This window comes from Eublepharis macularius, chromosome 12 (genome assembly GCF_028583425.1).
Source record: "Eublepharis macularius isolate TG4126 chromosome 12, MPM_Emac_v1.0, whole genome shotgun sequence".
Classification (NCBI taxonomy): Eukaryota; Metazoa; Chordata; class Lepidosauria; order Squamata; family Eublepharidae; genus Eublepharis; species Eublepharis macularius.
The window spans coordinates 3483893-3500014 of record NC_072801.1 but is presented as its reverse complement, the minus strand read 5'-3'; the positions used below and the strand labels follow the sequence as shown (position 1 = coordinate 3500014).

Genomic DNA, 16122 nt, shown 5'->3' with positions numbered 1-16122 from the left:
ATATGTGCCATGATTTGCACATATGGGGGAGGACATGGGGGCACACATGAGGCGGGCATGGGGGCACATATGGGGGAGGATAGCAGAGGAGGGACCTGTTGGCACACACAACCTCTTTTCTACACTCGTGTACAGTCCCAGGATACACACTGGGCATACAGCTAAACGGACTGTGGCCATGGTTCTTTGTGGTGATTGGCCCATCTTTTTCTGGTGGAAATCTTGCCTCAAGAGTTAAATGACAAAATCAGACCACTCAAGTGCAAGAGACATTTATTGAGAACAAAGGTCTTGTCCAAAAGGCCCCGGCTATCTCCCAACACAGAATTCAGGGAGCCACCGCAGCCACACTCGAGGGCAGCCCTTTCACTAAACAGTCCACAGACGGGGGTTTCTCCTCTTGCTTTGGCCAGGCTTACAGATCTACCTGTGGACACACCAAAGAGGCACCCTCCCGCCCCCAAGACAAAACTACTACTTTGTACTCAATTGGTATTTGCACGTAACTCTTCACATGCACGTGTCCAAGGTATAAGCTTCAGCTATTTCCTGGAGCCTTCCTGGCTTCCTTGAGGGAAGCTGCCAATTTTAAAACCTGTCCCAAGTGGGTTCTGGGGACAAAATCCTCCTGCTGCTACACCTGAGCTCTCCTTTATAGCAATTATATATAACATTTTAAGTGCATCTACATGGAACAACAGACAATTCATCTGTGTAGGCTGTTTCTACAGAATAAACTGAGAAACATTAAGTCTAGTCAGCAAAGAATAAGGGGTAATTTTAAAAAAGTGCTCCAGGGTTCCACCAAATGCCAGTGGCCGTTTTGCTAGCAGGTTCTGTTCATTTCTGAGGACAGGAGCTCCCACCATTCCTTGTCTGGAAGCCATGACAGAAAAAATAGGGTTGAAACAAAACAATTTGAATTGGAACCATTTGGCTTCAGCTGCATTCAGACCAATGCTCTTCATTCCAAGAAAACCAACCCGTTGCCTCTGTCTTTCCACACAGTTTACTCCGTGTCGACCAGATGCCATGTACTTTATCAGCTGGAGCAAAACCAAAGCTGGGCTTCGCACCTTTGCACTTGACTTTGCACTTTGCTAGAAGCCTGCTTCTCACTTGCGTGCCAGATCCTCGAGGAAACTGATGTGTGCTGCTCACCATGTGGCTGAATCACAAGCTCCAGTAGAGCTGGTAGGGTCTGCACAGCTGAGCAATCTTTACAGCCCCAACGAAAGATACGCCATTTCTGGGTGTTTCCCAGCGGAGCCAACACACTTGCATGCTCAAGAAGTCGTGGGGGGGGGGGGCTGACCCAAGAGCTTCCAGCACAAAGCCACAAAGATTGTTTTTTCTGAAACCCTTCTGAGTTGCTGCAGAAGGAACACACACACACACACACACACACACACACACACACGGCTATACAGCTGAGAGTTGTACCACAAGGTACCAAATCAGAAGGGTTTGTTCCAGTCCCCACAGGTGGTTTTCTTGCCAAGAAAGAAATAAACAAGAGAAGAAAGCTCAGATAATCCCCCATGCCCAACTTAATCCACATTTTGCCCCGTTACAGAACATCAGTTGCTGGTCTCCCTGTCCAGAATTCATCCATGCTTTTAAAGGGGGGGGGAGGCACAAAGTATTGCTATACACAGGTTAAAATCCCAGAGATAGACAAATAGATAGATTGTAACATCTTTTAAATAGCATATAGAACATCTCCAACCACCACAAAGTGCCTTGAGGGTTTTTTCTTTTTTTTTCTTCCTTTTAACACAAAATTAAAATATTTTCTATACATGAATGATTGCAAATGGAACAGAGCAATTGAACTTCCATAACTAAATTAATATGTATTATTCTTCAGGAGCAGCAGAGCATCAGGGTTGAGATTTCACTCTTTGGGCACTCGGAAACTGTCTTTCTCTTTCCGGATACTTCCCATTGTCCGGATGGGGTCTGTTTCCCGGGCGTGTCGTTGCACGGTTGCCTCTCTGGCAGGAGCGGGGGGGGGGAAATCAAAGACAGATTCACATGTTACTAACAGAGCAATCCTAAGAAAAGTTAAACCAGCCTAAGCCCATTGAAATCAATAGAGTTAGACCGGATTAACTTTTCTTAGGATTGCACTGTAAAATTCAAATACTTCAGTTGAATGCCTTATAATTTGCGCACTCACCCACGCCCCAAAATTCACACAAACACATCATTAAGGCTATTGTATGCTGCAAAGAAGCCCACTGAGGCAGATGATCAATCAACATACGGAATTCAGCCCCATAAAATTATGACTTCTAGTCCTGATGCTTTTAAAAAGCCAAAGCCACACAGAAGGGGAGATGTTAGACAATGGCTGTTTGCCATGACAGTCTCTGTCCAGAGGCTGGGGTGGGGACTGACACTTCCTTGGCCTGCTTGTGAGTTTGCCAGAAGCATTTGACTGGACACCACGGGAAACGGAGACGCGGGACCTTGTTGGTTCAGCAAGACTCTTCTTTCCGCTGTTAAGATGCTTGCAGACTCATGGTAAGCATGAAATTGTGGGCTCCAGGCAATATTGGATGCAGTGATAAAAGAATGCCCGAGCATGTGCAGAGTTCCTTTGCTTCATCCACACAACTACGATGAGGGCCAAGGACCTCCAAGCTCAGGACAGTAAAGAAGCGAAGAACTTGGTTTTTCAAAAAACTGCAATTGATAGTGATTTTGTCGAAGGCTTTCACGGCCGGAGAACGATGGCTGTTGTGGGTTTTCCGGGCTGTATTGCCGTGGTCTTGGCATTGTAGTTCCTGACGTTTCGCCAGCAGCTGTGGCTGGCATCTTCAGAGGTGTAGCACCAAAAGTGCTACACCTCTGCTACACCTCTGAAGTGCTACACCTCTGAAGATGCCAGCCACAGCTGCTGGCGAAACGTTAGGAACTACAATGCCAAGACCACGGCAATACAGCCCGGAAAACCCACAACAACCATCAATAGTGATTTTGGTTATCCATTCAGGTCCAATAGCACCCTAAAGACCAACCTGATTTCCAGTGTATGAGCTTTTGAGAGTCAAAGCTCCCTTCTTTAGTTGGTCTTTAAGGTGCTACTGGACTTGAATCTTGCTCTTCTATTACACCTGAAACAATCTTCAGTTATGTATGTTTCTTTAATTTTTAAACATAAGAGTTCTTAAAATTGGGAGCTAGATTCTAGTTAACACATTTCATCCTGCCTTCTCTCCAGGGAACTCGGAGAAACAAACTTGGTTCTCCTTTCACATTTTATCCTCCTGACCACCCTGTGAGGTAGGTGACACTCATACCACCAAGAGGGGATTTGCAAGAGTCTCGCCTGTCAACCTAACCACTCTACTACACTGGCTATAAAGGGCCCAGGGTCCTCTGGGGTATCGCAAATCCCTTCTCTCTTTCAGACAACTGATCCCCCATTCAGCCCTCCAATAGGCACACCCCTCTCACCATCTGGGGCTCCCTGCTAGAAAGAACACACACATTACCTCACTCTCATGAACGGGTTGTAGGTGAACTCCTCCCCAATGGTCGACGGGATGGTAGGCTCTCCGCTGTCGTATTTGGCCTATGGAAGCAGGAAATGAGGGCTCCAAAAAGTGCTTTGGATGCTGAAAGAGGTCCCAAGGTTTTCTGGAGAGATCCCAGACACCCCCCCACCCCCCTAACATAAGGAAAGGCACCCCTGGCAGCAGTCACCCAAATGCTCTGCTAGGAATCATTCTGCTGCCAACTTCCAGCCAAAGGCATTGGGATGCACATTCTTAAATGATCTTGAAAGTATGTGTTATCTTTCATTTAAACTAAACGATGGCTGTGTAATTTAGTTACATCTCGTATTTAGGATTCTGCTGTGCAATGCCTCCACTCCGGTGGACGAAGAGTACCCCCCATGCAAAAGCCTCGGACCCCTTTCAAGGGAGAAATGCAAAATGTAACTATTTGAATACAAACCTGGGCTCCAGAGGCAAGAACGAATGCCCACTAGAGGAGGGCTTGCTCAGGTGCAGAAATGCTCAGAGACAAGCCCTGCCAAACAGAGCATCACCCCGATGGTTGTTGTGGGTTTTCCGGGCTGTATTGCCGTGGTCTTGGCATTGTAGTTCCTGACGTTTCGCCAGCAGCTGTGGCTGGCATCTTCAGAGGTGTAGCACCAAAAGACAGAGATCTCTCAGTGTCACAGTGTGGAAAAGATGTAGGTCATTTATATCTACTCAGGAGGGGTGGAGTTGAGCTGAGTCATCCTGTAAGAGTCTCCCAGGGTGTGGAGTACTAATGGCGGGAGGCTTCACTGTATCCTGAGGAGGTTCTTTTGCATATGGATTGGTGCTTGATGTGCTAACCTACATCTTTTCCACACTGTGACACTGAGAGATCTCTGTCTTTTGGTGCTACACCTCTGAAGATGCCAGCCACAGCTGCTGGCGAAACGTCAGGAACTACAATGCCAAGACCACGGCAATACAGCCCGGAAAACCCACAACAACCATCGTTCTCCGGCCGTGAAAGCCTTCGACAATACATAGAGCATCACCCCCTTCAGTCCTCCCAAGGAAGGAGGACGACGACCCACTTGCCTTTGCCCAGAAGAGCTTCTGCTGGATGGCAGCGTTGCTGGGCTCCACGTGCCTGGCAAATTTTAAGTTGTTGATCGTATATTCATGACCACAGTAGACTTTCTAGGAGGAATTGGGAGTCAGGTGAGAGAGAGAGAATGAGAATTACAGACCCCTGAAGTTACAAGGCAGCTGTTCCAGCTTCGTTCAGAGAGGCTGCCTGACCCTTTTAGCTGGAGATGCCAGGGACGGAACCAGGGACCTTCTGCCTGCTGAGCAGATGCTCTACCACTGAGCCACAGCGCCTCCTATTTTACTATAGGTAGGCTCGGGGCTTTTTTTCAGCTGGAACGCGGTGGAATAGAGTTCCGGCACCTCTTAAAAATGGTCACATGGCCGGTTGCCCCGCCCCCTGATCTCCAGACAGAGGGGAGTTGAGGTTGCCCTCCATGGCAATCTAAACTCCCTTCTGTCTGGAGATCAGGGGGTGGGGCCACCGGCCATGTGACCATTTTTACGGAGGGCGATTTAAACTTTACAAAACTCCCCCCCTCCCCTGTTCCAGCTGACCCAGATTGACATGATTGTGCGATCTTGAGTTCCACCACCTCTTTTCCCAGAAAAAAAGCCCTGGGTAGGCCCGCCCACCCATAAAAAGAGAAAGCGCCAGCATGGTACCGTTTCCGGTGGGAGGCGTCCCAAAATGTCGAGGAGGGCTCTGTACATTTCCTCAGGGGTTCCTTCAAAGAACTTCCCACAGCCAGCCACAAACAGGGTGTCCCCTGGAGCAGAGAGAGAGAAAGAGAGAGAGGGCTCACACAACCAGGGAGGGCAAGGCTGGAGAAGGGGCCCGAGCCAAGCCACTGCGAGCTGGTCTGAGGGCAGCAGTCAGAGCACGCACAGTCCTACCCAACTCCTCACCTGTGAAAACGGCAGGGGGCTCAGAGCTGCCAGGCGTGGTCACGAAATAACAGATGTGTCCAGATGTATGGCAGGGGGTGGAGAGGCATTTCACACTGAGGGAGCCCACCTTGGAAAGAGAGAAACGCCCCGGTCACTAGCAGCAAGTCAAGCCAGAGCAAGCTAGCAATTCTCAGCTCCAAACACCCTCCAAGGCAGAGAGAAGCAAAGCGAAAGCAGGCACCCCGGAAGCGGCTGAGGAGCAGGCAAACTTCCACTTAGCACAGAACTCTTCCGTAGGCCAAATGGCTGGCAAGATGATCTTTTTTTATACACCCCCCCCCCAAAACAAGGCTTGGATAGCTAATACATACAATTTAACCACACACACACACCCCGAAAAATGTTAAATGGGTGGAAAAGGCTGGATCTACACCCATTCTGAACAGAAAGAACACTTCCAAAGCATGCTCAGGTTTGTACTGCGGCAAGCCTCTCAGTTGCGGGAATCCTTGTCGCAGCACCTTTTGTGTGGCTGTTCTAACGTGGCACAGGGCAAAAATTAAAAAGGAATTGGAAGGAATGGGTTTTGTTTTTTGCAAATGGCCCAGTACATTTTAAGCTTTGTCTTCTTTTTCAAGGGTATTATGATACAACCACCATGCCCAACATACACATTAAGATACAATTGTAGTTTCTTTTACCATTACATACAATACATGCAGCAATACTAAATCTTCTTTTAAGTGTAAAAGTCACCTGTTCACATTGTCCTAAGTTGGCACATACATGAAACATTAAAAGTGCTAGCAGTTGACCTCAGAGAGCACACGTGCTCCCCAATCAAGCAACACACAGGAGACAATTTCTTGGGGATTTGGAAATTTGAGGTCCCGAAGTTTTGCCACCATCTGACACACAATCCTTGCCACGCCAAAGTGTAGATGGAGGACAATAAGCATCCATTCTACTATCTGAAGAGATCTGTAGAAACTCAAAAACTTGCATCCAGCATCATCAAAAAAGAAGAAAAGATACATCTCGCTCATGGTATTATCCTGTGCATGCTGTGCCAGCTGCATGTGTGTGGGTCAGTTAACATGACAGCCTGTCGTCAAGGCCCTACAAGTACAAGAGCCCCCCTCTCTGCTCCTCCTCCCAGAATAGGCACAAGGGCACAATTCTGGAAGAAAGTACTCACCGCATCCTCAGACAGCTGGATGTGGAGGGGTCTCAGGTCAAGAGGGGAAAGCACGAATGAACGAATGCACTTTCATTCGCAGTAAAAGGCTTTGCAGGCAGAAAGAAGTCTTGAAACGTTTGTGCTCTCAAGAATCCTTTTACTGAATTTGGCGGGTGACAGACTTCCTACAGTAGGTGCCTGCAGCCATCTTCAGAAGGGGAACAGGACACGGGACTGCTGCCCTGCTTGGGACAAAAGCCTTTGCCCCCCCCCCCCACCATTTCCCCACAGAAGCTCCACATTTGCAACAAACAGGCCAGCCGATTCATTTGATTCGAGGAGCCACTGTGCCTGCCACTTCACATCAACGAATCTGTCCCTCTTCACTTCAATAAACAAACCACAAAGTCAGTCCAAGCCAACCGGCCCATTCTCTACAAGCCAAACAGGACCGTAAGCAAAGGGAAAAAATACACACCGAGTTGCCATGGTTGGGGCACTCATCATGCACATCAGCGCTCGAGTAGAACATCTGTTTCAAAAGGTGTCTGGCCACACATGGTTTCCCCCTTTAAAAATTGTTACCTGAAATGACATTAGATGAGAGACCTTCTCGGTGAGGGCTCCAACCCTGCTATCTCCCCCGTACACTTGTAACCCCGGTGCCATCTTGACCAGTTTCTCATTGCCACCGGCATGGTCCCTAGAAGGTCAAAATGGCAGACTTTAGAGATGAAGAAAACACAGTAAGTGGTAGTTCTCCAATAATGCGCACATCCGTCCACTTGATTCCTTTCTTTGGACTTAGACATTGCTTGTTTTAGTTATTTTTAAATGTATCTTATAGCCTGATCCAGCAGTTTCTTCTATGAGGCAAGAAGTACCACTCAGAAGGTGAAATCACTTTGTGAACCAAGTACAGCAGCTGATCAGATCTTGGAAGTTCACATCCTCCCTCCTAGAGATGGGCACGAACCGAAATATGAACCAAAATTCGTAACAAACCAGGCCAGTTTATGATTCATGAACCAGAGGTTTGTCAGATCCCATTTCTGGCACCGATCAATCAGTTTCCTAGGCAACAGGGGATGGACTTCCTGAAGACCTTCTGCTGACCCGGAAGTGACCTTCTGCTGACCTGGAAGTGGTGATTTGCTGGCCCTGGAAGTGATATTTTCACGTACCAAAATGAACCGATTTGTGAACCGGGGCAGGGTCGTGAAAGTTTGTGGTTCGTGAAACGTGATGAACCACAAACCGCATGGTTTGGGTTTTTTCTGGTTCCTGCCCATCTCTACTCCCACCACCAAGTTTAAGCTACTTTTAAATCAAATTAAATCTGGCTAACAGCCACAGCCATTCCCAAACAACTTGGGGGGGGGGATTCCGTCTTGCCAAAGGCACAGGCAGTGTTTCCATTGAACTTCCTTTTCCTGCATGGAACTCCCATTTCCAAAGTTCCTTAGATGGACTTGCACTGCAGATATGCCCCAAGTCATCCCAAAAGAAAATTTCATACACTTGACCTCTGTTTCTAGTTGTGCTAAATTATGGCACATCAGAAGACCCAGGGGAGATGAAAGGAAAAATGAGCTGTCAACTTGAACCAAAACATCATGAACATATTGCAGGCTCAAAGCCTTTTTCTTTAAAAAATATCATATAACAAACAAGGTTACCAGTGATGATGGGTGGTTAGAACAGTGGTGAGCTTCACCCCGTGTTTTCTGACTGCATCTACAACCTGTAGACACAGAATGAAAAGGAACTTATTAATGCTCTTACACGTAACCTCCTTCACTTGCAATTAAAGTCCCCTTAGCTTTTCTCTGGGGAAACAAGAGTAGATCATAGACAGGCGCGTACAACTGCACAAGGGACCCAACTGGTTACTTTGCTCAAGTGTGACCCTAGATTCTTTGCTCTGAGAAACATGCCTTAGATTGTGCAATGCCTCTGTGGACGACATTTATCGGATAAGCAAGCACAGCAATCCACATCTTGCACGGAAATGGAAGTCCAGTTAATGGCCCGTCCTCATGATCTTTATCTCCCACTGTCTCGGAAAATTTAGAGGTTATTTTCACCAAAGGAAGTGACCTCACTTTGTAACTTAGAACTGGTCACATCACTATCGACTTAATCTTTGGCAGCATCCAAAAGAACAACACAGAGAGGCAAATACACATGACATGAGTCTACCAAATACTGGTAACTGAATTCCATACTATATTTATAAATATTTCTTATAATACCGCATGTGAACTTATTTTGTATTTTTTAGGGCTGCTTTGGAGTTATTAATCTAAGAAACCATTCCCAATGGATCTTTCATTATCATGGATTCCAAGATCTCCAAAGGTGAATCTGATCAACCCGAAGTGCTCCTGCTGTAGTCCCAAGACTGGAAATGCAGGATGGAGGAGAGCGGCCATGAAGATACCTTCTGGGGTTGCACTGGATCAACAATGGCAGCTTGCTTGGTTTCCTCATCAATGATGAGGTACATGTAGTTGTCCGTGAGGGCTGGGAGGATCTCCACTTTCATTTTGACCTGCGAGACCACCTTGGATGGTCTCTCCTTGAATTCTGTATGTAGGAAGCTGCCCCGAAAGTGTGGCAGACCTTTGGAAGACAAATGAAAAACACCAATATTTAGCCCATGGAAAGCCCTCAGTTGAGTACCAAGAGCCAAACTAGGACCGTGTTTGCCACTATACCCTAGGCTGCGTCTGTGACAGAATGCTCCTTAGAACTAGTGAAGGAGAGAATTTTGGGACGAGACCGTTCAACTGTCAAAACACAGGCAAGATGGCTTTCAAGGGAGCCAAAAGAGTTAAAAGCCAACTGACTGGGAATTCTGATAAATCAGAAAACGGCAGAATAGGTATACTTTCATAAACAAAGCAAACACATGTTTCGTTATCACTCATACAGTCACCACATCTTATTTTGCCAGGTTAATACATCAGCAAACCAAAGATTGGCAACACCCAAGAACAAGCTCCAAACAATACTGCAGGCTCCATTTTGCAAGCTCCCTCTGAACTCAGTTTTGAAATGCTTTGTGAATAAGCTTGTAGATGGTTTCAAGTGGGAAGCCATGCTGGTCTGCAGTTGAAGAGTAAGATCTGGATTCAATAGTACCTTAAAGACCAACTAGATTTCCAAGATATGAGCTTTCAAGCATCAAAGCTTCCTCAGTAAGATATGAGCAGAGGAAAAAGGAAGGAGTTTTTATAATCCAGGCAGAGGGTCGGAGGGGTATTGCAAATCAGAGTGACAGGAAGCTAGCTAGAATACATGCTATCATTAGCTTGATAGCGCAAGGGTGCAAAGTGCATAAAATTAGCAGCTGTAACATCAATAATTGGGATATAGAACTTTTCTTGTACTACAGGTACTAATTTTCTGCACTTTGCATCCCTGCTCAGTCAAGCTAATTAATTCTGCTCAGAAGACAGAAATCTGACCAGGAAAATGGTAGGTGTCATTTCAGGAGTTTTGGTGTCTTTCAGAAGACTTTTCCTTCACATTTGCAATGGACCCAGAAGCATTTCACCTCCAGGGCATATTTCTACATGTGGAACTTACTTTTCAACAGATGGGTAAATTTGGGGATGTGTCAATCTGCACTTGTGTCATTCCATTTCCCATAAGTAGGTTAATTAACAGACGATCTAAAGTTACAAGCTACTGATTCACCATAAAATATTTGGCCTGACACTTCTACAGGTATACAAACAAAGGAAGAGACCCTTCCAAAGAACAAAACCAACAGCCCACTTTTATGTCAGAATGGAGAGAGTTTACTCATTAATTTGTCACTGGCAAGCACACCACTGAATCTGTGCCCTGATGTGCACAGTAAGCTTATTCTCACTCGTAAAAACCCTCTCTCACAAGCTTCATTAATTTAGTTGAAAGACAGCATGTTGGGAAGACAAAAATACTGACATTTTCATCATGCTATACAGAGAGGATATTATGCAAGACCATCTATTTTACCAACGTGCTTCTCTGAAACAGCATTCAAACTTCTCACAAACTTTAAGGAATTCTGGTCACAGCTGTCACAGCATGATAACAGGGTAACACGGCCCGCCTGCTGGCATTTAAATGCCAGCCATGTGGCCGGAACTCCTGTCACCAGTTCCAAGAAGTTACATACATTCTTTTTTCCTATGACGACACACCGAGAGACAATTGATCAAACAGTGTCAAATCCTGCCGTGTGAAGGGTCATTTACTCCCATTTTGTTCTTTCTAGAAAAGAGATCTCCCTCCAAGCCTTCCAGTCAGTCTTGTTCTAAGGGGCGCATCAAACTCCTGTAATGCACCACTCCCGCCAGCAAGTAAAGACTGCCAGTTGCAGGAAAAATCAGATTGCTTCTTCTCTGACCCCTTCCCAACCCTGCATGCCCCTATCACACTCTAAAAGCAAGCAAGTCACTCCATTCCCACTCCAAGGAGCCAGTATTGTGGCATTACACAACACTACTCCAATGCCAGTTAACCCAACAAGATCGCGATTGTGGCACCCCCTCCCCTGCCCCCGGTCATTTTCCATCACCTGTTTGGCAGGTCCCCCTCTAAAGGGCCAGAGCAGAACGAGGCAGTAGCCAGGCAGCAGAAAATGCAAGAATCAGGGGAGCTTCAAAAGATGAGCACTTCCTAGCATAAAGCAGAAGAAAAGGCTGTTTTCAGCCTGTGTGCTAAGCCATCCGGAGTCCCTGCAACCAGCCAAGACTTCTCCGCGCTGCAGTCCAAAATGTGCTGAGTCAGAGAGACGCAACCTCCGTAATGACACTCTGCTGACAGAGGTGGCTCTCCAAACTGAAAAACCTGTTTCGCACCCAAGATGTGTATGGGCGCTCCCTCCCTCCCTCCCCACCCCCAGGGTTGCTCCTCTCCTTACGCCTAATGTGCCCAAGGGACTCTTCCCCATCTCACAGACATTTGGGGAGTGAAACATCACAGGAGGGGCATACTGAGCACCTACCAAGTGCATTTCTCAAAGCACACCACACATATGCTCTCAGTAATATATGCAACACTCCTGAAGGGCACAGCAGCGTTGTAGCCCCCTTAAAGCACACATCTAGGCAGTTTGCAGTGAAGGCAAACATTTGGAAGCAAGGACTTCCTGGATCCGGACAACAGAGGTTCAATTCCTGCCCCCGCTGAGTGAACTTGGGAAGGCGACTCCCCTTTCTCAGCCTCAGGCCCCAATTTGTGTAAGAGGAAAGAGAGCAATCAAGGACGCAGGATCGTGTAACGTGCAACAATACCTTGCAAAACTAAAAATCCTGCGTTAATGGGAAGCTAGAACCCTTTGCCAAGAATCCCAAAAGAATTTTGGCCCATAACTGCATCTAAGGGACCGTGCTGTGCAAGCACTCCCACCTGTGGCCGGGAACCTCCGCTGCCTGGGCTGCCCCACATGCCAGTCAAAAGGGCCGTCTGAAGTTTCTTTTGAACACCATGAAGCTCAAGGGGCAGGACTTCCTTGCGCCATGTAGGCAGCAGAGAGGCCCAGGCAGCAACGCCAGGCCCCCTTGCTGGCAAATGATGTCAGTTTTAGTTACACTTCAAGCACCTGCCGGTCAGGAGCTGGGGAAACTGTTTTGATGCCTGCGATCTCCACGATCCAGCCAGGCCGGGTTGCATCTCCACCCTCTCACGTGCCTCCAGGGTGCCACCAGCGAACCCAGAGTGGCGAACTCCTGGACACTTTGTGGGTGCAGCCTGGGGAGGGGTGGGGAGGGGTCTAATGTCATAGAGCCCACTCTCCAAAGCTGCTGTTTTCTCCGGGGAAACTGATCTCTGGAGATCAGAAAAATTTCAGGAGATCTCCAGGCCCTACCTGGAGGCTGCCAAATCTAGGCCTATCATAAATTGCGGGAGTGGGGGTGGGTGGGCGGGCGGGGAGTCGCTTGCTTCCCCTGGGATTCCCCACCCCCCTGTACAGGCAGAAAGAGGCAGGGGACCTGCTCAGCTAGCTGCATGCCTGGCACTCACAGAGTTGTCTAACACCAGGAAGCTGCAGGATTCGCCCCAAGCAAATCAGCTACTAAATATGAAAGGGAAGGATTCCAGAATACAAAAGACATGGAAGGATTCATATGTTGCAGCTGCACTGGCCATAGGGGGAAGGGAATAAAGAGCGGGGAGGAGAAAATAATACAAATTAGACATTCTTTACAATTAGAAGCAACGCAAGTCCCTCATGTATATATTCGTACTTTCAAAAGAACAAGGAAAAGAAAGAAACACAAGGCCGGGGGGGGGGGGAATGAAAGTTGGCATAAGTCTGTCCACACACTGCACATTCTAAGGTTGCCAACTCCAACCCGGGAAATTCTTGGAGATCTTGCGGGGGGGGGGGGCAGTGCACGTGGAAAGGAGAATTGGGGGGGGGGAGATTTCCCCTAGAATCCATGGCATACCGTCGAGTTTGCCCTCTGAAGCCGCCATTTTCTCCAGGGGACCCCATCTCCGCAGCCTGGAGATCAGCTGTAATTCCGGGAGATCTCCAGGCCCCACCGGGAGGTTGGAAACCCTAATTCACCAGGGCTCTCTCCTCGCTGCAAGTCCCTCCGCAGGCGCTGCGTGGATGTCTCCCGCTAAAAGAGCGAGCCGCCCCGACCCACAGCCGTGCTCCAAGCGCGCTTAAGGGCGCCGGAGATGGGGGGGGGGGTGTTCTCCTGCTTGCTCCGCCCTCGCCTCGCCCCTGCCCGGCAGGAGCGCCGGGAGACCGGGGCCAAGGCTCCCCCGCCCACCCCGGCGGGAGCTAGGAAGCGGAGGGGCCCCCGCGGGAGGCCCCGCCGAGCCGATGCGCACGCCAGGCGGTGCCCGCCGCCCACTCACCCGAGCGGAGCCCCAGGAGCAGCAGCGCGGCGCCCAGCCTCCCGCCTCCCCCGCAGACCATGGTCCGGGCGGCGGCCACCGTGCGCCCCGCGCCGCCCGCCTCGCCTCGCCTCGCCTGACGCAGGCGCCCGCCGGCCCTTCGCCTCTCCTCCCTGACCCGCCCGCGGAGCCAATCGCTTTCGCGGCCCGCGGCACCACCCCGCGCGGCTGGCGGAGGCGGGTCCGCGCCGGGACCGCCGCCTCCTTCGGACGGGCGCCGCAGGGCCGCCGCTCGCTTGCCGCTCCGCCAAGGTAGGCCCGGCTCGCCAACCGGGAGCTTTCCAACGCGAGGGCGGGGCCGCATTTGGACCAGAGTCCCCGGCAGCCTCTCCCCAAAAGAAAGGGAATGCCCTTGGAGCCTTTTGCGCAGAATTAGGCCCCAGCAGCTGCAGAGGGCCCGAAGCAGACAGCCGTGTCCGCCCGCCCGCCCGCCTCCAGCGGATTCCAGGCAGACCTAATCAAAATCCGGCTAAGAACATGTGCAGAGCGCCTCCCTTTAGGAATGCTCTGCAGAGCCTGAGGCTGGCCCCAGTAGCGGGTTTGTTTTTCATAGTGTCTGGAATCGGCCGGGAATTGTTTGTAATTTTTTTTAATAAAAAGTGTCTTTTTGAGCATAGGGAAGCCCCGAGGGGACATCCCCCCGGTTCCTTCTCTCAAAGGCACTGCCACAGAACCTGTAGAGCCTCTTGATGGGGCACTTCCCCTTTTACGGAACAGTTTTGCTATCTGGCATCGACGGCCTTGTGGTGGGAAACAAAAATCCATCACAGCGCTGACCTGCCTTACAGAACTATTGTACGATCTGCAAGAAAAAGTTTCTGCAACCTCAGAACACTTATAAAATGTTAAGAATTATTAGGGCGTTCTCAAATGTGCAACAGCTTCACCAATGGGGGCTCAAGAGTCGGGGTGGGGTGGGGTGGGGATCACCATCTGTTTTGCATGAGAACTTTTCTGTAGCCAGACGCTGAAGCTGTGTGGAGCTTTACACAGAAGCAGACAGCTAAGATCTCGCCCACATTTATGCATCTGCAAACGGATTATGTTTCTGGAAAGGGAAAGGGGGAGGAAGGATGGGCTGGTATAGAATTTCAGGTTGTAAAAGAAATTGGAGGAAGGGTATGGTTGCGTTACAGTGCTCCTCACAGGTCTGCCACTGTTTATTTTTTTCATCAAACAGACTGGTTTATTTTTCATCAGCTGAGAAACAAAGGAACTGGAGAAATTGGCCTGGAGAAATTGTGTCCTTGCTGACTAGCCGTATCTGTCATAAAGTCCTGCTGCTCGGCCCAGACTTCATCCTTTTGTAGAGGGGTGACTGCAGAAGGAGAAAGATGGCTTCTTCTAAACCTCTGGCCAGATTCTGGGAGTGGGGCAAAAATATTGTCTGTGTGGGGCGGAATTACGCAGAGCATGCCCAAGAGATGAAGACAGCTGTCCCCTCTGAGCCCGTCTTCTTCCTCAAGCCCTCCTCCGCCTACGTCCGGGAAGGCTGTCCCATCATCAGGCCCTACTATTGCCGGAATCTGCACCATGAGGTGGAATTGGGGGTGGTGATTGGGAAAAGGGCGCAAGAGGTTCCCAAAGAAGCTGCAATGGATCATGTGGCAGGTTATGCCCTCTGCTTGGACATGACAGCTAGGGACACCCAAGAACAATGCAAGAAGAAAGGGCTTCCTTGGACCTTAGCCAAAGGGTTCAGCACCTCCTGCCCAGTCAGTGATTTCGTGCCCAAGGAGAAAATCCCAGACCCCCATCAGCTGAAGATCTGGCTGAAAGTGAATGGGGAGTTGCGGCAAGAAGGAGACACCTCCGTCATGATCTTCTCCATTCCCTACATTATCAGCTACATCAGCAGAATTATCACACTGGAGGAAGGGGATGTCATATTGACGGGGAGCCCCAAAGGGGTTTCTGCTGTGCAAGGGAATGATGAAATAGAAGCTGGGATCCAGGGAGTGCTGAGCATGCGGTTTAAAGTGGAAGAGCAGAAATGACCGACACGGTCCCCTTTCAGGGACAGAGCTTCGCTACTTCGGACAAAAGGGACACACGCACAGTCCTTTTTCTGGGCGACTGAAGAGGCTGAGCGCCTTCCCTTAGGGCAACTCCCATGGATGGACCTTTGCTTCCTCTTTCCCCCATACACAACAGGGGTGGGGGGATGAGATGAGATTCCCTCTCCCTTTGCCAAACCTTCCTTGTTGTACAAGAGAAGAGAGAACGTAGAAGAAACAACTTTGAAACAGAAACGTTCAAAAGTTTATCTAGTGATTTCAAACCTCGCTGTGGCCTCTCTTAAAAAGTAACTATTTGTTTCTGTTGTGTTAGACTGCACCTGTTGCCTCCTGAAGGAAAATCATATTAAAATATGTGCCAAGAAATGACAGAATTTAATGTATTTTGCTATGGAATTAAATATGTATTTTGCTATGGAATTAAATATGATGGTATTAATGAAAGCTTTTTTCCATCATAATAAATTTTAGACAATTTATACTACCATGTTCCTGTTGGCTCTGAAACAAACGAAACCGAGCATTTTTATACCTGACAAAG

The 16122-nt window shown here is 48.9% G+C and overlaps 2 protein-coding genes across 4 annotated transcripts; one reads left to right on the top strand and one right to left on the bottom strand.

Moving 5' to 3' along the window:
- Window positions 1-256: 256 nt before the first annotated feature.
- LOC129338332 (hydroxyacylglutathione hydrolase, mitochondrial) lies at window positions 257-13634 on the bottom strand. Of its 3 annotated transcripts, none has more exons than XM_054992462.1 (9): window positions 13525-13634; window positions 9098-9279; window positions 8334-8398; window positions 7240-7357; window positions 5493-5601; window positions 5250-5353; window positions 4593-4694; window positions 3504-3583; window positions 257-1997 (listed from the first exon to the last, which is right to left on the bottom strand). In XM_054992462.1, exons 1-9 carry the CDS (start codon window positions 13583-13585, stop codon window positions 1898-1900), a joined length of 921 nt encoding a protein of 306 aa, XP_054848437.1. In that variant the 5' UTR covers window positions 13586-13634; the 3' UTR covers window positions 257-1897. The 3 variants fall into 3 exon arrangements, with proteins under 3 accessions (XP_054848437.1, XP_054848438.1, XP_054848439.1); XM_054992463.1 differs by having other exon boundaries at window positions 13104-13617; XM_054992464.1 differs by lacking the exon at window positions 13525-13634 and adding an exon at window positions 11228-11328.
- Window positions 13635-13747: 113 nt separating this feature from the next.
- FAHD1 (fumarylacetoacetate hydrolase domain containing 1) lies at window positions 13748-16060 on the top strand. Its single transcript, XM_054995433.1, has 2 exons — window positions 13748-13815; window positions 14744-16060. Exon 2 carries the CDS (start codon window positions 14898-14900, stop codon window positions 15558-15560), a length of 663 nt encoding a protein of 220 aa, XP_054851408.1. The 5' UTR covers window positions 13748-13815; window positions 14744-14897; the 3' UTR covers window positions 15561-16060.
- Window positions 16061-16122: the final 62 nt, after the last annotated feature.

Excerpts from the sequence above, each read along its gene's own strand:
- LOC129338332 (XM_054992462.1), bottom strand. The coding sequence starts at position 13,585 with ATGGTCTGCGGGGGAGGCGGGAGGCTGGGCGCCGCGCTGCTGCTCCTG. Across the intron at positions 9,280-13,524 it reads GCTCCTGGGGCTCCGCTCGG|GTCTGCCACACTTTCGGGGC; the intron begins GTGAGTGGGCGG and ends TGTCTTCCAAAG. Across the intron at positions 3,584-4,592 it reads AGAAGCTCTTCTGGGCAAAG|GCCAAATACGACAGCGGAGA; the intron begins GCAAGTGGGTCG and ends CTGCTTCCATAG.
- FAHD1 (XM_054995433.1), top strand. The coding sequence starts at position 14,898 with ATGGCTTCTTCTAAACCTCTGGCCAGATTCTGGGAGTGGGGCAAAAAT.